This window comes from Nomascus leucogenys, chromosome 10, assembly GCF_006542625.1.
Source record: "Nomascus leucogenys isolate Asia chromosome 10, Asia_NLE_v1, whole genome shotgun sequence".
In the NCBI taxonomy this organism is placed as follows: Eukaryota; Metazoa; Chordata; class Mammalia; order Primates; family Hylobatidae; genus Nomascus; species Nomascus leucogenys.
The window spans coordinates 60,760,283-60,784,904 of record NC_044390.1 but is presented as its reverse complement, the minus strand read 5'-3'; the positions used below and the strand labels follow the sequence as shown (position 1 = coordinate 60,784,904).

The following is a 24,622-nucleotide window of genomic DNA, read 5'->3' as shown; positions in this document are numbered from 1 at the left end:
CTTGGCCTCCCAAAGTGCTGGGATTACAGGTGTTAGCCACCTGTAGACCCCAGATCTGTCCCCCAAGGACACTCAACATGCTGGGGCCTGTGTTATCGATTTATTGCAGCTCCAATATGAGTCCACTCCTACTCACACCCTGATTCTCAGGGGCTTCGGGAAGGCCACCCCACTAGGGGCCCTGTCCCCGTCAGAGCCTGGACATGGGACTCTCTCCCAAGCAGGGGTGTTGTCCTTCATAGGGGCTTCCACGTCTCTCCCGGGCCTCTCCGTGCTCTGGGCAGGGCTGGCACCTGGCTATTCCCTCAATCTGGGCCCTGGGGCCATGGCAATGTGGAATGGTCCAGGTGTTCATGTCAGTGGGGCTTGGGGACGTAGCCATCCACGTAGAAGTTCCTGGTGATCTTGGGCAGGGTGAATTCCGCTCCTTCCAGCTCCGGCGTCAGCACAATCTGGCAGCCCAGCCGCGAGTTCTCCTGGAGGAGGGGGGCCATGTCTAGCATGTCGTCTTCCCTGGGGTGGTGACATGGGCAGTGTTAGCCAAGGGCAAGCTAGCTGGGTGGGTGGGGGGCCAGAGGCGGGGGAGGGAGGAAGCTGACTGAGCGCAGGGGGTAGTGGTGGGGGAAGCAGCTCCCCTTCCAGGAACTGGAAGTGGGGAGGACGGTGGGGGCTGTTGAGTGCTCCAGGGTGAAGCTGCCAGCTAGGCAAGGCTGACCCACTCACCTCTCCTCGGGAGGAGGCAGGAGATCCAGGTGGTCTTCACTCACGTACACATGGCAGGTGGAGCAGGCCAGGGAGGCTTCACAGGCCCCTAGGGGCAGGAAGTGAAGGGGGCGCAGGTGAGTGGCAGAGTCAGGAATGGGCTGCTATGCGAAGGGCGTGGAGGAGTAGACTCCTCTTCCACCACGTGCCTCACATCTCCCTCCTGGGCCTGCAGCTCCACTGTGTACCAGGTACTGTGTCATGTCCTCAATGTCCTCAGCTGTTCCCCAGTGTGTAGGGTTTACAAAGGGACATCTGGGAGGCCCCATTTCCCAGGGACTCCCTAGCAGGCTGAGATGCAGAACCATTAAGGAGCATGGACTTGGCTGCCAGGTAGCTGAGAGGGGAAAGGCCAGGCAGGCTCCCCACAGCCTGTGAGCCCATGCTGTGACCCTATCACTGTGCTGGGCTAATGTGTCCCCACCTCTCCGCTGGGCTTGGAGGATGGACTGGCTGACTCAGCAGTCAGTGTGGTGGGGGAAGGAATCAGGTATTAGGATTTTTTTTTTTTTGAGATGGAGTCTTGCTCTGTTGCCCAGGCTGGAGTGCAGTGGCACGATCTCGGCTCACTGCAAGCTCTGCCTCCCGGGTTCACGCCATTCTCCTGCCTCAGCCTCCCAAGTAGCTGGGACTACAGGTGCCCACCACCACTCCCGGCTAATTTTTTTATATTTTTTTAGTAGAGATGGGGTTTCACCATGTTAGCCAGGATGGTCTTGATCTCCTGACCTCATGATCCACCTGCCTCAGCCTCCCAAAGTGCTGGGATTACAGGCGTGAGCCACCGGACCCGGCCAGGATTTTTTTTTTTTTTTGAGACAGAGTCTCACTCTGTTGCCCAGCCTGGAGTGCTGTGGCTCAGTCATAGCTTACTGCCTCAACCTGCCGGCTCAAGCAATCCTCCCACCCCAGCCTCCCGAGTAGCTGGGACTACACGTGCGCACCACCACACCTGGCTAATTTTTTTTTTTTTTTTTTTTTGAGGTGGAGTTTTGATCTTTGCCCAGGCTGGAGTGCAATAGTGTGATCTCGGCTCAATGCAAGCTCTGCCTCTCCGGTTCAAGCGATTCTCCTGCCTCAGCCTCCCAAGTAGCTGGGATTACAGGCGCCCGCCATCACGCCCAGCTAATTTTGTATTTTTAGTAGAGACGGGGTTTTGCCATGTTGGCCAGGCTGGTCTTGAACTCCTGACCTCAGGTGATCCGCCCATCTCGGCCTCCCTAAGTGCTGGGATTATAGGTGTGAGCCACCGCACCTGGCCGTTTTTGTTTTTTGTTTTTTTTTTTGTAGAGACGAGGTTCACCACGTGGCCCAGGCTGGTCTCAAACTCATAAGCTCAAGCAATCTGCCTGCCTTGGCTTCCCAAAATGCTGGGACTACAGGCATATGCCACTGCACCAGACCAGGAATTAGGGTTGAAAGAGACAGAACCTGAGGTTTTCTGCTGACCACCTGCCCTTGGTCACACCCCATATCCTCTATCACAGAGGCCGGTGCTTGGGGATCATGTCCCTCCTGGCCTAAAACTTTCCAAAGGGTTTTCACACTCAGAATAAAATCCAAACTCTTTCACTTAGTCCTGCAGTTCCCCCATCCCCCTCATTCATTCTTTTGTTTTCCTTTGCAATTTTTTTTAGAGATGGAGTCCCGCTCTGTTGCCCAGGCTGGACTGCAGTGGCGCGATCTCGGCTCATTACAAGCTCTGCTTCCCGGATTCACGCCATTCTCCTGCCTCAGCCTCCCAGAGTAGCTGGGACTACAGGTGCCTGCCACCACGCCTGGCTAATTTTGTTTTTGTATTTTTAGTAGAGACGGGGTTTCACTGTGTTAGCCAGGATGGTCTTGATCTCCTGACCTCGTGATCTGCTCGCCTCAGCCTCCCAAAGTGCTGGGATTACAGGTGTGAGACACCGCACCTTGCCAGGCCACTTAACCTCTACTGGCCCGGCACAGTGGCTCATGTCTGTAATCCCAGCACTTTGGGAGGCCAAGGCAGGCAGATCAACTGTGGTCAGGAGTTTGAGACCACCCTGGCCAACATGGCAAAACCCCACCTCTATTAAAAATACAAAAACTTAGCCGGGCATGTGGTGGGTGCCTGTAATCCCAGCTACTCGGGAGGCTAAGGCAGGAGAATCACTTGAACCGGGGAGGTGGAAGCTGCAGTAAGCCAAGATCATGCCATTGCACTCCAGCCTGGATGATAGAGCGAGACTCTGTCTCAAATAAATAAATGAATAAATAAATCTATCTCACATTCCAATCTCTGTCCTAGACTATTGGTTGCTGGATTCCAGAACAGAACTTTAGGTAGGCCTTTCATAACCCCTCCCAACATATCTTCCCTTTAATGATAAAATCAGGATCCCTGATATATTCATCCCAGAAGCAAACTGTATATTTTCTTCCAGACAACCCTTCCCAAGTTGCTCATAATTATGTATTTACCTGTGAGATTATTGTCCCTATTAGGCCGAAATGGGTGTGAGATGACAGAGGCCTTATTTGTTTTGTATATTGCTGCCTGATGCACAGTAGGTATTCATAGAAAGGCAGCACAGATTAGTGGCTAAAATGGACTGGTGAGTCTAGTATTGTCACTCACGTGCCCTTAGACCAGGTCTACTTAACCTGGGATTTAGTTTCCTCATCTATAATAGGGAATAACAGTCTCTACTACTCAAGTTGTCATGAAGATTCAGTCAGTGAATATGTATTAACATGGTTAAAGATACACACACACACACACACACATATATATATATATATATGTATACATACATACATATATATATATATTTTTTTGAGATGGAGTCTCGCTCTGTCGCCCAGGCTGGAGTGCAGTGGTGCGATCTTGGCTCACTGCAAGCTCCGCCTCCCGGGTTCATGCCATTCTCCTGCCTCAGCCTCTCGCGTAGCTGGGACTACAGGCACCCGCCACCACGCCCACCTAATTTTTTGTATTTTTAGTAGAGACGGGGTTTCACCATTTTAGCCAGGATGGTCTCAATCTCCTGATCTCGTGATCCGCCCGCCTCAGCCTCCCAAAGTGCTGGGATTACAGGTGTGAGCCACCGCGCCTGGCCTTTTTTTTTTTTTTTGAGACTGAGTCTCGCTCTGTCATGCAGCCTGGAGTGCAGTGGTGCCATCTTAGCTCACTGCAACCTCTGCCTCCCAAGTTCAAGTGATTGTTGTGCCTCAGCCTCCCAAGTAGCTGGGATTATATGCATGTGCCACCATGCCCAGCTAATTTTTGTGTTTCTTGTAGAGACAGGGTTTTGCCATGTTGGCCAGACTAGTCTCAAACTCCTGTCCTCAAGTGATTCGCCCGCCTCGGCCTCCCAAAGTATTGGGATTACAGGCGTGAGCCACTGCGCCTGGACAATAAATTTCTATTATTATTTTTCTATCGACAAATTATCAAACATCTGTTACATCCTGACAGGCAACAGATAAGCACGAATAAGAACATGGGTCTCCAATCTCACTGGGGGACAGATGACAAAGTAGGAAACAAAACAGCCTGGCATTGTGGCTTGTGCCTATAATCCCAGCCACTTGGGAGGCTGAGGTGGGAGGATCACTTGAACCCAGGAGTTCAAGGCTGCAGTGAGGTATTATTGCATCATGGCACTCCAGCACTGGCGACACAGCAAGGCTCCGTCTCTTGAAAAAAAAAAAAAAGTGAGAAGTGCTATATATCATATCACACTGATGAGACAGAGTAACTAGGGCATGGGTACTTCAGCTGGGCTGAGGGGAATGGGATTGTTAGGGACATGACATTTACATTGAGGTCTGAAGAAAGAGCCAGAATGTTTGCTGGGAAAGCACTTCAGACAGAGGGAACTGCAAATGCAAATGCCCTGAGGCAGGAATGAGCTTGGTTGTTTGAGGAACCACAAGAAAGCCAGTGTGGGCCGGGCGCGGTGGCTCACGCTTGTAATCCCAGCACTTTGGGAGGCCGAGGCGGGCGGATCACGAGGTCAGGAGATAGAGACCACGGTGAAACCCCGTCTCTACTAAAAATACAAAAAAATTAGCCGGGCGTGGTGGCGGGCGCCTGTAGTCCCAGCTACTCGGAGAGGCTGAGGCCGGAGAATGGCGTGAACCCGGGAGGCGGAGCTTGCAGTGAGCCGAGATCGTGCCACTGCACTCCAGCCTGGGCGACAGAGCGAGACTCCGTCTCAAAAAAAAAAAAAAAAAAAAAAGAGAAAGCCAGTGTGGGCTGGGCGCGGTGGCTCATGCCTGTAATCCCAGCATTTTGGGAGGCTGAGGCGGGTGGATCGCCTTTCAGGAGTTTGAGACCACCCTAGCCAATGTGGTGAAACTCTGTCTCTACTAAAAATACAAAAATTAGCTGGGCTTGGTGGTGGGCGCCTGTAATCCCAGCTAGTCTGGAGGCTGGGGCAGGAGAAACGCTTGAACCCGGGAGGTGGAGCTTGCAGTGAGCTTAGGTGCAGTAAGCCATTGCACTTCAGCCTGGGCAACAAGAGTGAAACTCCATCTCAAAACAACAACAAAAAGAAAGCCAATGTGGCTAGAATACAGGGAGGAAGGGGGAAGACAACACAAAATCCTGGGAGCCAGGAGTCCTAGTGATCTCTAATAAATGCTTAATAAATAAGAGCTTGGCAACAGATGAGGCCGTGATGAGGGGTTTAGATTTTAGTCCATATTTGGTGGGAAAAAGACGTGAAGAGACACACCTGATTTGTGGGTTTTTTTTTTTTTTGGACAAATGGATAAGGACCTCCTTAATTCCCTCTGCCCGGTTCCTACCTTCCAGGTCCACCCCGTGGCGCTGGGCCAGGTGGAGAACATTGTCCCCGACTCTGCCGCTCACTGGGATCCGCTGGCCTGAGCGGTCTACGAACACCACGTTCACCCTGGGGACAGATGGAGGTGCGAATGCCGAACTGGATGATGGGCTCAGGGCTCGGGTATAATCTAGGGTTAGGAAGTAGGAATTGAGGCTTGACGCACAGGTACTGAATAGGGCAAAGCAGAAGGGGAACCTCGAGATGAAGCTACAGGGCAAGATGGGGACCAGAGGAATTCCGTGGGATGAGGAATGGGGGACTTGGGCCCCTGCACTCACACGTCCCCGGGCCGCTCCGGGCCGCCCGCGTCCTCCTCTCCCGCCGGGCGCGAGCCTGGAAAACACAGTTGGGTGAGCGGCTGCGCCGAGCCCCGCCCCGCCGGCATCTGACGGATTAACGCTGCCCGCCCCGGGCGCCCCAGGTACCTGTCGCTTGAAACTTTCTGGTTGTCCCCGGCGCCACCCCCTCCCCCGACCCCGAAGTGCCCCCAGGTCTGTTCCACCAGGTGCCCCTGGCAGCCTGCAGCAGAACCCTGGCACTCACGCCTCCCCGGGCCATGGAGGCGGCCATGACATGCATCACGTGACTCGCCGACTGAGCATGCGCCGCGCCACGGAGTCGAGGGAAAGTCCATAATTAATGGAACATAAGCGCAGATGTTTGCTTAGGGCCTGCGGTGACCAGGTGGGAAGAGTAGGGCGGGATCCAGCTCAGGTAAACCCGAGGGGCCACCCCAGACCTCCCACTCAAGCCCACTGTTTGTCCCAAGAACCAGCCAACTCTGATTTCTTTAAAACCATTTACTTACAAACTTTAATTCAGCAAAGGTCCGAGTGGGGAGACTGGGGTGGGGTCGGGGGAATAGTCCCCTTGGAGTGGATGTGGACCCCCAGAGTCAAGGGAGGGAAGCTGGTGGCCCAGTTGGCTGGGGGCAAGGCCCAGGGTCACCTCAGGTCGACAGGTGCTGCTGGTGGGCGGGCCCAGAGCTTATCTTCATGGAGTGCTGGTTTCTGGCACTGGGCTGAAAGGAGGCCAGCTCCAGGGATCTGGCCAGGGGTGGGCAGGCAGAATTCAAGAATTCATCTTCAACAAGGGAGTGACAGCAGAGGCTCCGGGAGATGGGCACAATGTCCGACTCCCACAGACAGACAGCAGGGGACTGGCAGAGAAAGCCCATCTCTGCACCGAGGCCCGGGCAGGAGGGGGTGGTGGGGCCGGTTCGCCAAGATGAAGGCTTTGCCCTTCTACTGTCCCCAGGGTGGAGATCCTGGGTAGGGTGGCCCAATCCCTAGGCCAGAGCTGTTTGGTCCATAGTCAAGCTCCCAGAGCTCGGCATCTGTGGCTCTGGCCAGCAGGGCCTGGGGCCCAGCTTTTAAGGCATCAGAATGGGAGGGGGCTGCGGCAGGGACCCCGGGCCCTGGGGCTGGGGTATAGGCCAGATGGGCAGGCAGGGGCAGGAGACAGCCATGCCTGCAGCAAATGAGGGAAAAACAGCTGTTTCAAACCGCAAAGTGTGGAATGGTGGCCCGGACAGGCCGGACCTTGAAGGAATTAGAGCTGGGGGCTGTCCGGGGTGGTTTGAAAAATAAAAATTAGAAAAGGAAACAGAAGTCAGTTGTCAAAGTTAAAAAAAAAGGAGACAGTCTCTGTATCTTCACGGGAGGTCAGGGAAACCTCCAAGGCACTCAAAAGGCCAAAATTACAGGAGCAATGAGGCAGGAGGGCTCCGGAGAGACGGGCACAGCGGAGGAGGAGATGGGGGGAGGGAGGGAGAGCAGGCCGGGGCCCCTCTCTCTTAAGGCTGCAGGGTTTCAGCGTGGGGAGCAAGCCAGAGACGCAATGAGGCCTCCAGACTCCCCCACACCCCTTGGGCTCCTGGGGCTCCGGCTGATTGGTCAGTAAAGTCTTTCAGAGATTTTTCTATTACCGAAAGAGAGAAAATGGTTTAAAAAAACACAAAACAAAACACCAGAAAACCCAAAAGCGATTTGGTGCAGGCCCTTGAGTTATCTCTGGTGCCAGCCACTTAGAAAATCCTCTTCCGCTTCAGGTAGGAGTCCGCGTAGTGGCCGCCGAGGCCCTGGGAGTGCTGGCCCACATAGCTGCCTTCTGGGCTGGGCTCGGGCGAGGGCAGCAGGTGGGCAAAGCTGCGTTTCTGGCCGCCCAGTGGGGTCTGGAGACAGAGGGCAGGGCGGGGCGGGTCAGGGGCCGCTGGGGGGCCGGGGCTCCCCAGCCCTGCATGTCCCCACCCCCCGCCCGTACCTTCAGCAGGTGGCTGTGACCATTAGGCCCAGGGCTGAGACCCAGGAGCCCTTCTCCGGAGCCCAGTGGGGAAGAGCCGATTGCCTGGGAGAAATGGAGAGGTGGAACAGGTCACTCCCTGGGGGCCAGAGGAAGCACCCACCCCGCCTCCCCGCCACTGCCCCCCCGCCCTGAGGGAAAGTGAATGGTTTCAGGTTCAAATCTTGCTTCTGCTACTTTCTAGCTATGAGACCTGGGGCCAATTGCTCCATTTTATTTGAGCCTCGGTTTTCTCATCTGTCAAATGGGGCCAGTAGCACCAACAGCCTGGGCTGTAGAGGGAGGAAGTGACAGAAAGCCTGGAAGGCTGGCAGTGCTAGGTGCTTGATGCAGAGTGGATAGAGGACAATAGGCTGTTGCTACTCCATCCTGAGCAAGACCGACCCCTGCCACCACCCCAGCTTTGGCCTGGGCACTGAGGGTTACAGAGCCCCGGTGGCAGGCACCCCCGAATCCTAGCTGTCCCAGGGGGCCTGTGCTCGGCCAGACAGGTTCCTCACCTTACTGAGGTGGCTCTGCTTGAGGCCAGCCTGCAGGCCGCTGGTGAAGTAGGAAGTGGGCGAGCCTGAATAGAAGTGAGACAGGGGGCCCCCGCCACTCCCACCGCTGCTCCGTTCACCGAAGCCACTGGGCGGAGGGGACATCTGTAGAAGAAGGGCCGGTGGAGTGAAGCAGACAATTGTAGTACCCAGCCCTTTGTATACAATCCTCCCTCCGCCTCCCAGGTTCAAGCCATTCTCCTGCCTCAGCCTCCCGAGTAGCTGGGATTACAGGCATGCGCCACCATGCCCAGCTAATTTTTTGTATTTTTAGTAGAGATGGGGTTTCTCCATGTTGGTCAGACTGGTCTCATACTCACGACCTCAGGTGAGCCACCACGCCTGGCAATTCTGGGCTTTGCAAAGACTAGCTTTGGCTAATAGGACTGAGGAGAGCTGGCACATGGGTACCCACCTCCTCTTCCTCCTCCAGGAACCCAGGGATCATCACTGCACGAATGGGCACAGAGAAACTGTTCCAGCCTATGGACGCCAAATATGTGAAGCCACATAGCTCACTGAGACCCAGGTGAGTGCCGGGGACCACTCACTGCCCCGCAGAGTGGCAAGAAGTAATACAATGCCTGGCATGGTATGGCGGCTCATGCCTGTGATCCTAGCACTTTGGGAGGCCAAGATGGCAGGATTGCTTGAGCCCCTAGGAGGTCCAGACCAGCCTGGGCAACATAGGGAGACTTCATCTCCACAAAAAGTACAAAAATTAACCATCATGGTGGTGAGTGCCTATGGTCCCTGCTACCAAGGAGACTGAGGTAGGAGGATTGCTTGAGCCCAGGAGTTTGAGGCCACAGTGAGCTATGACAGAGCCACTGCACTCCAGCCTGGGCAACACAGTGAGATCCTGTCTCAAAAAAACCCACAAAGAACACACAAAATACAAGGTCTGCTATTCCAGGCTACTAAGTCATGGCACAGCCTGTCATGTAGTAAAAGCTGATTGCTACACATGCCATACCAGGTGGCTCTTACCTTGTGTCGGCTGGGTCCGTGAGGCCCAAGGGCTGGTTCCCGTGGGTGGGAGAAGAGCCGCCGAGGTCCCACGTCCTGAATGAAAGTGGGAGAAGCACATTGGGTTGGAGTCTGCCCCAGCCTCACCCCTTGCTGAACTCCGTGGCAGAGCTGTCATCAGGGAAGACAGTCCCCACTACTCTGGGACCAGGAAGAGGCAAATTTGGGGCTGGATGCAGCTCGGCCCCAGGGATGGCTGTTGTGAAGGGGGGTGCCCCACATGGGCCTAAGTGTTTGGAGTTTCCCAGGCAAGCTGGGAATCCGAGCTGTGCGGACTCTTGCAGTTTTCCTGTGTTGGCGTTAATTCCTGTTGTTATTTGTTTGAAACCCAGAGGGGGCCAAACATCACCCAGGTGACCTGTGGGCAGCCAGTTTGCAATTTCTTTCTTTCTTTTTTTTTTTAGACGGAGTTTTGCTCTTGTTGCCCAGGCTGGAGTGCAATGGCACAATCTCGGCTCACCACAACCTCCGCCTCCCAGGTTCAAGTGATTCTCCTGCCTCAGCCTCCCTAGTAACTGGGATTACAGGCATGTGCCACCACGCCCGGCTAATTTTATATTTTTAGTATAAAACACAAATTATATTTTATATTATATATAAATATATATTTTATTATATATTTTATAATATATAATTTTTCCATGTTGGTCAGGCTGGTGTTGAACTCTCGACCTCAGGTGATCTGCCTGCCTCGGCCTCCCAAAGTGCTGGGATTATAGGCATGAGCCACCGCGCCTGGCCCAGTTTGCAATTTCTGACCTGCCAAGGAGGTTGGCATCATAGAAGGACCAAATCTCCAGGGGCACAGACAGGAATCAAAGGTGGGAGAGAGGGACAGAAAGGGCAAGCCCTGTCTCTGGGGAGAGACAGTGTGGCCTAAGTCCTCTTGGGAGAGAAAGACAGACAGACGCAGGATGACAGACAGACTGAGATGCAAGATCCTCCAGGTCTTGGGAATGGACAAACAGGCAGGTGGACTGGAAGCAGGGGGGTGATGTGCAGACAGACGGGAAACTTTAAGGGCATGAGGCTGGGTGCGGTGGCTCTTGCCTGTAATCCCAGCACTTTGGGAGGCTGAGGTGGGTGGCTCACTTGAGGTCAGGAGTTTGAGACCAGCCTGGACAACACAATGAGACTCCATCTCTACCACAAATTTAAAAATTAGCCGGGCATGGAGGTGCATGCCTGTGGTCCCAGCTCCTCAGGAGACTGAGGTGTGAGGATCGCTTGAGCCCAAGAGGTTGAGGCTGCAGTGAGCTATGATCGCACCACTGCACTCCAGCCAGGGCAACAGAGACCCTGTCTCTGAAAAAAAAAAAGCAGACACCATATCTGGCACGTTCCCTGCCGCCTCCCTAGCACATGGCCTGGCATAGTCAATCCTAGAGAAATATCAGTTTGGAGCATGATTTGGCCTTAGGGGACAGAGAGCTGCAGTCAGGCACTCACCGAGGGGTAGTCGAAGCTGTAGCTGTCAGGCAGCCCTGGTTCAGAGGGCAGGCGGGCGCTGCTGAGGGGGCTGAGCAGGCGGGACTTGAGCTGGAAGGCTTTGCTGCTGCTGCTGCCACCTCCAGGGGCTGGGGGGTTAGGTGGGGGGCCCTCAGCTGGGCGGCGGCTTCTCCCGGTGCCTCCCCAGCCCCGGGCCTCCTTACCCGCCAGGTTGCTGGCCGGGAGCAGGCTGTGTAGGTTCAGGTAGGGATTCAAGGGAATCCGGTAGTCCTTGGGGGGCTCCCCCAGCAGTGAGACCTGCGGCGGGAAGGCTGGATTCGAGAGGGCCCCCGGGAGAGGGGACCCCGTGGAACAGGAGGCTGGTGTGGTGCCGCGCGCAGGGCAGGGCCTTACCCCAGGGGGCGTTGGCAGAGGCCCACTGTCTTTCTGGAGGCCTCTGAGGCCAGAGCCTCGGAGCCCCACAGGGGCAGGGGGAGGAGTGAGCTGGGCCGCTGGGGTACCCAAGCCCAGGGCCTCCCGGTCACCCCCAGCAGGGCCAAGCACGGATGGCAGCAGGGGTGGTGGCTTCCCTCGCCGGGGCGGCAGCTCCGTGGGCAGGCCCCCTCCTAGGGAGGGAAGGAGGATTTCAGGGGCCCAGGCTCACAGGACCCCTCTCCCCAGGGCCCTCCAGCTCCCACCTGGACCAGGGCCCAGTGGTCAAGAGACAAATCCATGCTGGCCACTGAGCAGAGCTCATCCCTGGGCCCTGAGGTGGGGGCACCCAACTGATGGACCAGGGCGCTGGGACCCAGAGGTTGGGTCACTCGCCCAAGGCCACGGAGCAGGGAAGGAAGGGGAAGTGGCTGGGGGACACTGTGTGGGCAGGGTCTGCGTTACCTGCAGGCAGCTCCCCGAGGAGGGGGTTGGCTGGCTGGGCCCCAGGCTGGAGGGCACCCAGGGGTGAGTCTCCCAGGATGCCAGGCTTCTAGGGACAGAGCACAGACAGTTGCAGATGGGGGCAGGGTGGCCCAGGGAAGCAGACAGGTGTGGCCCAGAGTCTTGGCAGACACACCCCAACCCCAGGGCACGGCCGTTCCTGGGCAGACAGGCATAGGGCTCCCCAGTGCCCGCCACACTCCAACTCTATCATTGTCCCATCAGCCATGGTGACCGAGGGTCTCCTAAGCGCCAGGCACCAGTTCCCTGGCCAATGATTACAGCACAGTATCAACTGCAGCCACATGGAATGGGACAGCCACACAGTGTTTCAGCCACTCTTAGTCACAGAAGGCCAGACCCACAAGCTCACATACTCTGTCAGTTACCACCAGACAGACACACCTGACTTAGAATCCAGGGAACCACACCAGACAGGGCAGAGCATAGGTGTATGTCTATGTGTGTGTGTGTCTGTGTGTGTATGTGCATGTATATCTGTGTCTTTGTTTCTGTGTGCATGAGTCTGTCTTGTGTCTGTGTGTGTGTGTGTGTCTGTGTCTATGTGTGTGTCTTTGTCTTACGTCTTTGTGTGTCTATGTCTCTGTGTGTGTATATTTGCATCTTTGTGTGAGTCTATATGTATACCTGTGTTTCTAGGTGTGAGCTGTGTGTGTGTGTGTGTGTGTGTGTGTGTGTGTGTGTGTGCACGCACTGAGGGGATAGACCTGGAGTTTCTTCCCCAGGTAGCTCTTCGGGAGAGCTTCCGAGCAGAGTCTATTCACAAACTGGTGCCCAGCAGCGGCGCTCCAAGCCCACACCCAGTTTCAGGCTGTAAATGGGCGTGTCCAGGTCCCCTGACCCCACCCCAGGCACCAAGTCCAGGGGCGCTCTCCAGAATGGAGGGAAAGACGGCAAACTGTCATGAGCAACTGCTGGAGGGGGATGGGGATGTGGGTGGGAAAGGCAGGGGTTGGGGGGAGTCAGCCTCACCCTGGTTCTGGGCCCACAGGGCACAGCCAGACGTCCCCCCACCCCACCGATCGTGCCAGCTGTGTTGAAAAGAGCATGTAGGGGCTGTAGAGCAGTGGGTGAGGGGGATGCGTGTGTTACCTTCTGGCCCTGGGTCTGCAGGGCGAGCTGCAACAGCGCCGTGGACAGGGCTGGCCCATTGAGCAGCGGCATGGCTGGGGGGGCACCCAGGAGGCCTGGAGGGAGACATAGGAGGATGTGTGGGGGTCCCTGCGTACCCCCGCCCCGCCTCACGAAACACAGCCCTGAACCCGTTGATGGGGCAGGAAACTGACACTCTGGGGCTGGGGGGTGGGCAGTGGACTTGCCCAAAGGGCCTAGAAGGGGCAGAGGCTACTCCAGTGAAGGCCAGCCCCCTCTTGTCAGCATCCCACCTCACTGCAGGCTGCTGTGTGGCCCTGGTCCCGGCCCCCAGTTGTGGACAGCAGCAGCTCCCCCTATGACTCCATACTCCCCCTCAGCCCTACTCCTGGGGCTCCTGTCACTGCAGCCAAGAGGAGCAGTTTCGGGGAATGCCAAGGACAGCGCTGCAGCCCTTGTTCTGCACAGTGGGGCCCCCGCCCAGCCCCACCTTACCCTGCTTCCCCGGGGCACTGCCATGGAGCAGGGGGTTGAGCAGCAGCTGGAGGGAGGCAGATGGGCCCAGGTTGTTGAGCAGCTGCAGGATGTTGGGCTCGGGGAGGAGTCCCTTCCCCCGATTGAGGGCCTGCAGGAAGGAACAGAAGCAGCTCAGAGCGCCGCCGGGGCCCTGACACCCATATGGGGCTCCCATCCCCACCCCACCACCCCTGCCCGCATAGGCTCACCGTGGCCTGGGCAGCGATGAGAGCAGCCAGCATACTGCGGCCGGGGGGCCCAGGGGCGCAGAAGGAGACTCGCAGGTGGCTGCCCCCCAGGGATAGGCCGTCTGCCCGCTGCTGTGCCTCCTCTGCCATCTCAGCCGTCTCATACTCCAGCACCGCAAAGCCCTTCAGCTGCCCATCCTGGCCGCATGCCAGCTGCCGGAGGAAGGCAGGCAGTCGTGAGCATCTGGGCAGCAGTGACTGCACCACCCCGGGAAGTGACAACCATAACCAGACTCAGCTGCCCCGTAAGGGTGAACTTCATGCCAGGCCTCCACTGCCCTGTGCCTCATCCCTGCATCAGCTCATCTGATTTTCCCAATGACCCTGGGAGGCTGCATCATACCCATTTCTCAGAGAAGGCAACTGAGGCACGGAGAGGTCAGCGCACCCAAGGCCATGCAGCTGGAGGGAGGGCGGAGCTGGGAGCCACCTTGCCACCAAAGCCAAGGCCACGGGTGTATGCGGTGGCTCACACCTGTAATCCCTGCACTTTGGGAGGCCAAGGCAGGCAGATCACCTGAGGTCGGGAGTTCGAGACCAGCCTGACCAACATGGAGAAACCCCGTCTCTACTAAAAATACAAAATTAGCCAGGCATGGTGGCACATGCCTGTAATCCCAGCCACTCGGGAGGCTGAGGCAGGAGAGTCACTTGAACCTGGGAGGCAGAGATTGCGGTGAGCCGAGATCGCGCCATTGCACTCCAGCCTGGGCAACGAGAGAAACTCCGTCTCAAAAAAAAAAAAAAAAAAAAAAAATAGAGATAATCAGCAATGGGTGGGGAAGGAAGGGCTCTCGTTCCAGACAGTGGCCAAGCCAGGTAGCAATGCTAAGGCAAGTGGTTGGGCCTGGGCCCCGGCACTTGCTAAATGCCCAGGCAGCGAAGGTGCAGGTAGCAGCCCTTCACCTCTGCCCACACCCTGTGCCAAGGTCTGGGCACAGATCTCCCATAACCACACCCATCGGTTTTTTTTTTTTTTTTTTTTTTTTTTTTTTTTTTTTAGACGGAGTCTCGCTCTCTCACCCCGGAGTGCAGTGATGTGAACTCAGCTTACTGTAACCTCTACCTCCTAGTTTCAAGTGATTCTAATGCCTCAGCCTCCCAGTAGCTGGGATTACAGGCGTGCACTACCATGCCCAGCTAATTTTTGTATTTTTAGTAGAGATGAGGTTTCACCATGTTGGCAAGGCTGGTCTCGAACTCCTAACCTCCAGCGATCCGCCTGCCTTGGCCTCCCAAAGTGCTGGATTACAGGCGTGAGCCACTGTGCCCGGCCATAAACACACCCATCTTAGGGATGAACAGAGAGAGACTCAGAGGGGTCACAGAGTGATCAAGGCCACACAATTCCTAAGTAGAGGGACTGATGTGTGAATCTCAAGCTGCTTCACTGTCAAGCCCATCCTCCATTCAACCGGGTCACCTAACGTTAAAGGTGAGCTCCTCGGAGGACGTCACCTCAATGCCTGGTACTCATCAGATGCTCAACAAATGTGTGGTGAGACCGGGCCCAGTGGCTTGAATCTATAATCCCAGCACTTTGGGAGGCCAAGGCAGGAGGACTGTTTGAGCACAGGAGTTTCAGACCAGCCTGGGCAACATAGGGAGACCCCATCTTCACATAATTTTTTTTTTTTTTGAGATGGAGTCTTGCTCTGTTGCCCAGGCTGGAGTGTGGTGGCATGATCTTGGCTCACTGCAACCTCCACCTCCCTGGTTCAATCAATTCTCCTGCCTCAGCTTCCTGAGTAGCTGGGATTAAAGGCACCCACCACCACGCCTGGCTAATTTTTTTCTATTTTTAGTAGAGACAGGGTTTTTGTTTTTTGTTTTTTGAGACGGAGTCTCGCTCTGCCACCCAGACTGGAATGCAGTAGTGGGATCTTGGCTCACCACAACCTCCGTCTCCCAGGTTCAGGTGATTCTTCTGCCTCAGCCTCCCAAGTAGCTGGGACCACAGGCACATGCCACCACACCCAGCTAATTTTTTTTTTTTTTGTATTTTTAATAGAGATAGGGTTTCACCATGTTAGCCAGGATGGTCTCGATCTCCGGACCTCATGATCTGCCCACCTCAGCCTCCCAAAGTGCTGGAATTACAGGCGTGAGCCACCGTGCCCGGCCATGAGACAGGGTTTTACCATGTTGGCCAGGCTGGTTTCGAACTCCTGACCTCAAGTGATCTGCCGGCCTCAGCCTCCCAAAGTGCTGGGATTACAGGCATGAGTCACTGTGCCCGGCCTCTACATAAAATTTTAAAAATCAGCTGGGGTTGGCCGGGCGCGGTGGCTCATGCTTGTAATCCCAGCACTTTGGGAGGCCGAGGCGGGCGGATCACGAGGTCAGGAGATCGAGACCACGGTGAAACCCCGTCTCTACTAAAAATACAAAAAATTAGCCGGGCATGGTGGCGGGCGCCTGTAGTCCCAGCTACTCAGGAGGCTGAGGCTGGAGAACAGTGTGAACCCGGGAGGCGGTGTTTGCAGTGAGCCGAGATTGCGCCACTGCACTCCAGCCTGGGCGACAGAGAAAGACTCCGTCTCCAAAAAAAAAAAATAAATAAATAAAAATAAAAAATAAAAAAAATAAAAAAAATAAAAATCAGCTGGGCATAGTGACGCATTCCTGTAGTTCCCTAGCTACATGGGAGGCCAAGGTAGGAGGATTTCTTGAACCCAGGAGGTCGAGGCTGGAGTGTACTCCTCCAGCCTGGGTGATAGAGTGAGAACCTGTCTCAAAAAAAAAAAAAAAATTAAGTTTAGTGAATGTTCGAGTGGAGGAATGAATGGGCAGCTGTTCACAATAACCTGATCATGAAGCACTGCCAGCCCCATTTTGAGATATGGAAACAGGCTAGGAGAGTACCTGTAGCTGGTCATGGCCCTGTGACCTTTGATCTCCACATAAGAAGGTAAGGTCAGGCCGGTGCGGTGGCTCATGCCTGTAATCTCAGCACTTTGGGAGGCCGAGGCAGGTGGATCATCTGAAGTTAGGAGTTCAAGACCAGCCTGGCCAACACGGCAAAGCCCCATCTCTACTAAAAACACAAAAATTAGCTGGGTGTGGTGGCAGGTGCCTGTAATCCCAGCTACTCGGGAGGCTGAAGCTGGAGAATCACTTGAACCCAGGAGGGGGAGGATGCAGCGAGCCAAGATTGCGCCTCTGCACTCCAGACTGGGTGACAGAGCGAGACTCTGTCTTAAAAAAAAATAAAAACAAAAAATTAAAAAAAGGTGAGGCCATTGTACTAACTCATCTTCTGTCCTGAGCCCGCACAGGCGGCCTGGTACGTAGCAGGCTTGGTACGTAGCAGGGTGTCCAAGAGAAGGCAGCAGAATGAATGAATGATGAGTAAACAGAGAGGGGATTCCCATGGCTCATGGATACTCAGGGTTTTTTTTTGTTTTTTTTTTGTTTGTTTTTTGAGGTGGAGTCTCGCTCTGTCGCCCAGGCTGGAGTGCAGTGGCGCGATCTTGGCTCACTGCAAGCTCCACCTCCCAGGTTCACGCCATTCTCCTGCCTCAGACTCTCTGAGTAGCTGGGACTACAGGTGCCCGCCACCACGCCCGGCTAATTTTTTTTGTATTTTTAGCAGAGACGGGGTTTCACCGTGGTCTCGATCTCCTGACCTCGTGATCCACCCGCCTCGGCCTCCCAAAGTGCTGGGATTACAAGCGTGAGCCACCGCGCCCGGCCATGGATACTCAGTTTTTGATTTTTTTGTTTCTTGAGAGAGTCTCGCTCTGTCACCCAGGCTGGAGTGCAGTGGTGCAGTCTCCACTCACCGCAACCTCCGCCTCCCAGATACAAGCGATTCTCCTGCCTCAGCCTCCTGAGTAGCTGGGATTACAGACCTGCACCACCACACCTGGCTAATTTGTTTTTGTTTTTTTTTTTTTTTGAGACAGAGTCTCACTCTGTCACCCAGACTGTAGTGCAGTGGTGCAATCTCGGCTCACTGCAAGCTCCGCCTCCCGGGTTCACGCTATTCTCCTGCCTCAGCCTCCCGAGTAGCTGGGACTACAGGTGCCCACCACCATGCCCGGCTAATTTTTTGTATTTTTAGTAGAGACAGGGTTTCACCATGTTAGCCAGGATGGTCTCAATCTCCTGACTTCGTGATACGCCCGCCTCGGCCTCCCAAAGTGCTGGGATTACAGGCGTGAGCCACTGCGCCTGGCCTTTTTTTGTATTTTTAGTACAGACAGGGTTTCACCATGTTGGCCAGGCTGGTCTTGAACTCTTGACCTCAAGTGATCCACCTGCCTCGGCCTCTCAAAGTGCTGGGATTACATGCATGAGCCATCTCACCCAGCCTGTTTCTTGTTTTAAATATAGAGATGGTGTCCCACTATCTTGCCTAGGCTAGTCTTGAACTCCTGGTCTCAAGTGATCCTCCTGCCTCTGCCCCCCAACAGACACCTAGTTTAAATGGGGCACCAATACCCCACTTACACGAGAGGGACCCACTCAAACCCACAGAGCTGGGGGTCCAAGCCCAGGACTGTCTCTCTGTTTTTGAGATGAGGGTCTAGCTCTGTTGCTCAGGCTGTAGTGTCATGGTGCTGTGGTGCGATCGTGGCTCACTGCAGCCTCGGACTCCCAGAATCAAGCAATCCTCCCACCTCAGCCTCCTGAGTAGCTGGGACTACAGGCACACCATCATACCTATCTAATTTTTGTATAGAGAGGATTTCACCATATTGCCCAGGCTGGTCTCGAACTCCTGGGGTCGAGGGATCCGCCCACCTCAGCCTCCCAAAGTGTTAGGGTTACAGGTGTGAGTCACTGTGCCTGGCCAGGTCTACCCCTTCTAAGCCTCTGCACTGGCCTCCTCTCACTGGCCCAAGCTCTGGAGCTAGGCTGCGGTGTTCTGATCCCAACTCTGCCAGACCCTGGCTGTTTAACTCTAGGCAAGTTACTTGACCCCTCTGTGCCTTGGTATCCTCACCTGAAAATGGGAGTGATACCTGCCTCTCAGGGTTGCTACAGGATGAAGCAACTGAAGATTACGTACTCAGAGTCCACAGCAAGTGCTGGTGGAATGTTCCCTTTGGGATCTCTGGGGATCAAGACCTTCTGGGGGCTCTTAGAGAGTGAGTCTGGCCTATTCTCGCCCCACTGCGCCTATCACAGGGCGAGGCACACACACAGAAGTGCCTGGCATGTGTGGCTTGAATAAACAAGGGACTGTTTGGCCAACCCATTGTGCAAGTATTGAGTCCCTGCTTATGGAGGAGGGAAACTGCAGATCAGAGAGCCAGTGACTGGCCCGAGCTCCAGGGCGGGGCTGGGATCTGGCGAAGCCTCAGTCTCTGACCTCAAGGCTCAAATAGACTGTGGGCTCTTCTGCAGCCTCCTCAATGCCTGGCCCAGGTCTGGAACCCCATGGGAGGTTTGATGAGGGAACCAGCGAATGAGGAGGTGAGTGGTGAGCAAGCCTTGAGATCCACAGTTACAAGAGTGGCCTCGCCGGCATCTGATAGAGGGACAGTGAGGCCTGAGGCTGCAGAGGGATTCAAATCCCCTGGCCAGGCGCGGTGGCTCACGCCTGTAATCCCAGCACTTTGGGAGGCCAGTGTGGGTGGATTACCTGAGGCCAGGAGTTCAAGACCATCCTGGCCAACATGGCAAAACCCCATCTCTACTAAAAATATAAAAATTATCCAGGCATGGTGGCAGGGCGCCTATAATCCCAGCTACTCTGGAGGTTAAGGCAGGAGAATCGCTTGAACCAAAGAGGTGGAGGTTGCAGTGAACTGAGATTGTATCACCGCACCCCCGCATGGGTGACAAAGTGAGACTCTCTCAAAAAAAAAAAAAGAAAAGGCAGATGACTCCAAAGACTCCCTCAGGTTCTCTGGGCCTGGCACCTGCTCCCCAGTGCTCTCCACAGGGCTCACCTGGCAGAAGGTGGGGCTGTGGACAGCTGACAGCGCCCGGCACAGAGCGTCCACATCGTTGAAGCCAGGTGGCAGGCGGTCCACACAGAGGCAGCGGGAATGGAGAAGGGCAGGTGTCAGTTGCCCGGCATCTGTCCAGTGCACATAGAGGGTGCGTGGTCCCAGCGGCTTGCCCAGCAGGTCCGACTTGGCACGGGCGGCCGAGTCCTTCTTCATGTACTCGGCAAAGCCATAGCCCTTGGAGTGGCCAGTGTGCTCACTGTAGACCAGGAAGCAGCGCTCCAGGCTGCCGAAGGGCCGCACCAGCTCCTCGAACTGCTGCTGTGTGAGGCTGGGGGGCAGGTTGGCCACGCACAGCAGGGCATCCGTGGGCTGCAGCTGCACCGACAGCTCGCGCTCCCGCAGGCGGCTCTGGTGGAAAGCGTTGATTGCGGCCTCGGCCTGCTCCCCATTCAGCAGGGTCACGAAGGCTGAGGTGGGAGGAGGGCAGCGCGAGGTCAACCGGGCCCAGAGGGCCTGCCCCTCCACCCCGCCACCCTGCAAACCAGGTGGGACCTCCAAATGCTGGGCATCTCAGGTGCCTGCCGATCTGAGCAGTTGCCAGCCTTGGTGACTGACACAGGCGAGAGCGCCTGCCATTGACTCCAGGCTCCACGAAGCCCACTCCCTCTCCCAGCCCGGCGTCCACCTGCACCCACAGCAGCGCTCACCAACTGTGGGCCTGGCTCTGTCCTAAGAACGCCATGGGTCACTCGGGTGATACCAAGGGCAGTGGTTAAGCCCATGCTCACTGGGGCCCAGATTTAAGCCCCAAGCCCCAGGTGGCTTTGGGGGTATCAGTTTCCTCATCTGTCAAATGGATATAACTTAATCGTCACAATCACCATTTTGCCAGAGAGGAAACGGGCCCAGAGCAGCACCCCTGTGCCCGAGTAGGGGAGCCTGGACTTGAACCCAGGCAGCCGGACTCCAGAGCCCCACTCTACACACCACCCACCCCTGCCACCTTTCCAGGCCACCAGTGCCCCTGAACCCTGCTGCCACGTGCTGCCCCAGATTTGCGATCCACCCAGCGGCCACAGGAAGCTTTGTTCAAAATGATAACCAGATCACGCCACATCCATCTGGTGGCTTCTAGCTGCAGGGTGCAGTGCAGCCTGCGTGGGCTCGCTGACCTCCCCTCCCAACTCACCACTACCTGGACCACGCCAGGCACACTCCAGAGGGGCCTTTGCAGCTGCTGTTCCCTGAGCGTGGAACACTGAGCCCCACGTCCTCACCTGGTTAACCTGGACCCACCCAGGTAGAAACCCTGTCTCTACTAAAAATACAAAAATTAGCCAGGCGTGGTGGCACATGCCTGTAATCCCAGCTACTCGGGAGGCTGAAGCAGGGGAATGGGCTGAACCCCGGAGGCGGAGGTTGCAGCGAGCCGAGATCGCGCCACTGCACTCCAGCCTGGCGACAGAGCAAGACTCCATCTCAAAAAAAAAAAAAAAAAACCACACAAGCAGGGGTGACTGGCTGAGTGAGGCAAGAGGGGTAGGAAGAGAATGAACCCACGGCCAAACGTTGTCAAGAATTAGCTCAATGTAGCCGGGCGCGGTGGCTCACGCTTGTAATCCCAGCACTTTGCGAGGCCGAGGCGGGTGGATCACGAGGTCAGGAGATCAAGACCACGGTGAAACCCCGTCTCTACTAAAAATACAAAAAAAAAATTAGCCAGGCGTGGTGGCAGGCGCCTGTAGTCCCAGCTACTCGGAGAGGCTGAGGCAGGAGAATGGCATGAACCTGGGAGGCGGAGCTTGCAGTGAGCCGAGATTGCGCCACTGCACTCCAGCCTGGGTGACAGAGCGAGACTCCATCTCAAAAAAAAAAAAAAAAAAAAAAAAAGAATTAGCTCAATGCCAAGTGAGTGGAGTAGGAAGAGAATCAGCCCGATGCCCAGTGTTCTCCAAGGAGAACATGAAGGCTGTCCCAAGATGACAGGATGACAGGCAGATTGGGGCAACCTGCCATGTTGGCCTGGGCGGCAATACTGGGCCTGAAGCTCCAAGCAGCAGACAGTGAGCCAGGCCCTCCCATCTTCAGGGATGGTCACTCCCTGCCCTGGCCCGCCCCATGGCCCCACAAACCTGTCCCTTTGTATTTGTCCACAAAACAGTATTTGAGCTCATAGTCACTGAGCAGGTCATGTACTTCCTGTGGAGATACAAGACAAAAGACAGGGAGTTACTGGAGATTGAAGAGGGCAACCCGGTGCCGCTTCATAGCTGCCACCAGCTATGAAGGCAGGTCAATTACCACCCCCCATTTTACCAATGAGGAAACTGAGGCTCGATGCAGTAATTTGGCCAAGGTCATTCTGCTCATACCTGGCAGAGCTGGGATTCAGAACCTGGCTGCAGACTGTGCTATTACCCAGGCAACATGCTCTTAGAGGGTATACCTTTAGCTGGCTGGACGGGGTGGCTCACCTGAGGTCAGGAGTTCAAGACCAGCCTGGCAAACATGGTGAAACCTTGTCTCTACTAAAAATATAAAAATTAGCCAGGAGTGGTGGTCACACCTATAATCCTAGCTACTCGGGAGGCTGAGTTAGAAGAATTGCTTGAACCCAGGAGGCAGAGGTTGCAGTGTGCCATTGCACTCCAGCCTGGGCGACAAAGGGAGACACTGTCTCAAAAAAAAAAAAAAAAAAAAAAAAAAAAGAGAGGCCGGGCTCACGCCTGTAATTCCAGCACTTTGGAGGCCCAGGCGGGCGGATCACGAGATCAAGAGATTGAGACCATCGTGGCCAACAAGGTGAAACCCCGTCTCTACTAAAAATACAAAAATCAGCTGGCTGTGGTGGCGTGTGCCTGTAGTCCTAGCTACTCGGGAGACTGAGGCAGGACAATTGCTTGAACCCGGGAGGTGAAGGTTGCAGTGAGCAGAAATCAAGCCACTGCACTCTAGCCTGGCGACAGAGTGAGACTCCGTCTCAAAAAAAAAAAAAAAAAAAAAAAGAAAAAAAAAGAGTATGCCTTTAGGGAAGTCATTTAACCTGCATGAACCTCCTTTTGCAAGATTCACTGTTTCCAACAACTCTGTAAGTGAAGTATTAACAAACTCATGTTGTATATGAGAAAACTTAGGCTAGGAGAAGTGAAGAGATCTGCTGGAGGCCATGCAGTTGGGCAGCGCGGCCACCCATGGGTACCTGACTGGGGAGCCCACCTACTAGTAAGCCCCACATTGTGTGGGTTCACATGCCTCCCAATTTCCTCCTGCTGATAAGGCTGCCCTCTTACAAGCCAGATCGTTTTTCTTTTTTTTAGAGATAGTGTCTTGTTCTGTCACCTAGGCTAGAGTGCAGTAGCACGATCATAGCTCACTGCAGCCTCAACCTCCTAGGCTCAAGTGATCCTCCCACCTCAGCCTCCTGAGTAGCTGGGACTACAGGCATGCACCACCATGCCTGGCTAATTTTTTAAAATTTTTTGTAGAGATGGGGGTTTCACTATACCACCCAGGCTAGTCTCGAACCCTTGGGTTCAATACAGCCTCCTCTTGCCTCAGACTCTCAAAGTGCTGGGATTAAAGGGATGCGCCACCGTGCCCAGCCTCTCAAGCCAGCTTTGAAGGCAAAGTGCTGGGGCCTGCTGGGGCCAGACACACTGTGCATCTTGCAGGAGAAACAATGTGTTCCCAGCTGAGAGACTGCAGACACTGAGAGGAAGACCCAGAAAGAAACCTGACCATCCTTAATGATCCCTGTCCCGATCTGTCCCCAAATTCAGCCCCTCCCAACATCCCTAGGGTCCCACTAGCCACGTGCCCACCCATGGGCAGGGAGGGCCAGTGGCAGGTGTGCTGGTGGGCCGGAGAGCAGGGAATCTCAGCAGCAGAAAGCGAGAACCTATTTCACCACCATAGGGCAGGGCAGTATAGATGCCATTTCCCTGGGTCCAAAGAGCATTGGGAAGCGCTGCCCCATGCTGGCCCCATGAGAAGGGCACTCCTAGCAGGAAGATTAGCCACGAGGGGCTCCATAGAACACAGGCCTCGCTTCCTTCCTGTAGGTCTGTAGGCTGGTGGCAGGAGACCCCCTTTTCCCAAATTAATCCTGAGGTTTTGGGGGCTGAGACCCAGGGGCTGCTGTAACTTCCGGATTTATCTCTGAGAGCAGTGAATAAACGCGTGATATGGAGGGGCGTACTCTCTGCAGTCCTGAAACTTCTGGATTTGAGGTCCCGCCACCCTGTGGTAATGGGTGGAGAAAAGCATCATCCAAGCAGGGGGCAACTGGTGGTCCAATGTACCAGCCCATTCACAATTCCCCAACAGGACCAAAGCTGTCCGCCCTCTTCCATTCCCCGCCCGCTTCCATCACTTGGTGTCGCCGAAGCCTGTGGTCGCCCCTAGCAACGCCCTTCCTCACTTCACAGTCGGTTTCCCCTTTCATCATCGCCCCCCGACATCCTGCTCTTGGTCTCTCCCGATCCCGCGTGGATCCGGCGCTTGGACGCCCCCGCCAACGACCCCCGCGCACCTCAGCGTTGGTGTCGCCCGGTTCCCCCCGCGCACGCGCACCGTGGTATTTCCCGCCACGCTCCTACACCGCCCCCCCAATACCTGGTTGGTCACGTCCCCCGGGAGGCCCCGGATCAGTATCTTGCGGCGGTTACGGAACTGGCGCTCGGTGTGTTTCAGGCGTTTCCGGATCTCTTCTGGATCTAGAGGCGGCAGCTCTTCTTCTGGTGCCCGGCGCTCCGCGGCATCGCCGGCTTCGACTTCGGCCCCAGCCTTAGGGCTCAGCGGGGGCCGGTGAGTAACGGACACGTCCGCCGCCATCTTGGGAAACCCGGCGCCTTCTGGGACCAGCGAGCCGGGGCGGAGCAGCATAGAGCGGCAACGAGGGCGCGCCCGTCGATTGGCTGGGAGAAATCCCACCTACTTCCCTTCCCCCTCACCCCATTGGCTAAGTCCCAGCCCGCCCCTCAAGAGTTCATGCTGCGTCTGCGCGCTACAGACCCCGCCCC

General features: G+C 55.6%; 2 protein-coding genes across 3 annotated transcripts; both read right to left on the bottom strand.

Annotated features, from left to right (window-relative positions):
- Positions 1 to 81: 81 nt before the first annotated feature.
- Positions 82 to 6,168, bottom strand: FDX2 (ferredoxin 2). The gene is made up of 5 exons (XM_003275736.4): positions 6,011 to 6,168; positions 5,864 to 5,918; positions 5,545 to 5,651; positions 724 to 811; positions 82 to 513 (listed from the first exon to the last, which is right to left on the bottom strand). The coding sequence occupies exons 1-5, from the start codon at positions 6,162 to 6,164 to the stop codon at positions 357 to 359; spliced, it is 561 nt and encodes a 186-aa protein (XP_003275784.1). The 5' UTR covers positions 6,165 to 6,168; the 3' UTR covers positions 82 to 356.
- A 202-nt stretch (positions 6,169 to 6,370) lies between these two features.
- RAVER1 (ribonucleoprotein, PTB binding 1) lies at positions 6,371 to 24,565 on the bottom strand. Of its 2 annotated transcripts, XM_030820886.1 has the most exons (14): positions 24,216 to 24,565; positions 21,734 to 21,800; positions 19,599 to 20,068; positions 13,657 to 13,848; positions 13,427 to 13,556; positions 12,932 to 13,026; positions 11,780 to 11,867; positions 11,297 to 11,508; positions 11,107 to 11,200; positions 10,904 to 11,031; positions 9,416 to 9,490; positions 8,387 to 8,530; positions 7,848 to 7,931; positions 6,371 to 7,758 (listed from the first exon to the last, which is right to left on the bottom strand). In XM_030820886.1, the coding sequence occupies exons 1-14, from the start codon at positions 24,483 to 24,485 to the stop codon at positions 7,612 to 7,614; spliced, it is 2,196 nt and encodes a 731-aa protein (XP_030676746.1). In that variant the 5' UTR covers positions 24,486 to 24,565; the 3' UTR covers positions 6,371 to 7,611. The 2 variants fall into 2 exon arrangements, with proteins under 2 accessions (XP_030676746.1, XP_003275783.1); XM_003275735.4 differs by having other exon boundaries at positions 10,904 to 11,200.
- Between the last annotated feature and the right edge of the window lie 57 nt (positions 24,566 to 24,622).

Bases quoted from the DNA above. Each gene is read 5' to 3' on its own strand.
- FDX2 (XM_003275736.4), bottom strand. From the start codon at position 6,164: ATGCATGTCATGGCCGCCTCCATGGCCCGGGGAGGCGTGAGTGCCAGG. The intron at 5,919-6,010 runs GTACCTGGGGCG...TGTGTTTTCCAG, and splicing joins CAGAAAGTTTCAAGCGACAG to GCTCGCGCCCGGCGGGAGAG. The intron at 514-723 runs GTGAGTGGGTCA...TCACCACCCCAG, and splicing joins CTGCCTCCTCCCGAGGAGAG to GGAAGACGACATGCTAGACA.
- RAVER1 (XM_003275735.4), bottom strand. From the start codon at position 24,485: ATGCTGCTCCGCCCCGGCTCGCTGGTCCCAGAAGGCGCCGGGTTTCCC. The intron at 13,027-13,426 runs GTAAGGTGGGGC...GTCTCCCTCCAG, and splicing joins CAGTGCCCCGGGGAAGCAGG to GCCTCCTGGGTGCCCCCCCA. The intron at 8,531-9,415 runs GTAAGAGCCACC...CTTCTTCTACAG, and splicing joins ACGGACCCAGCCGACACAAG to ATGTCCCCTCCGCCCAGTGG.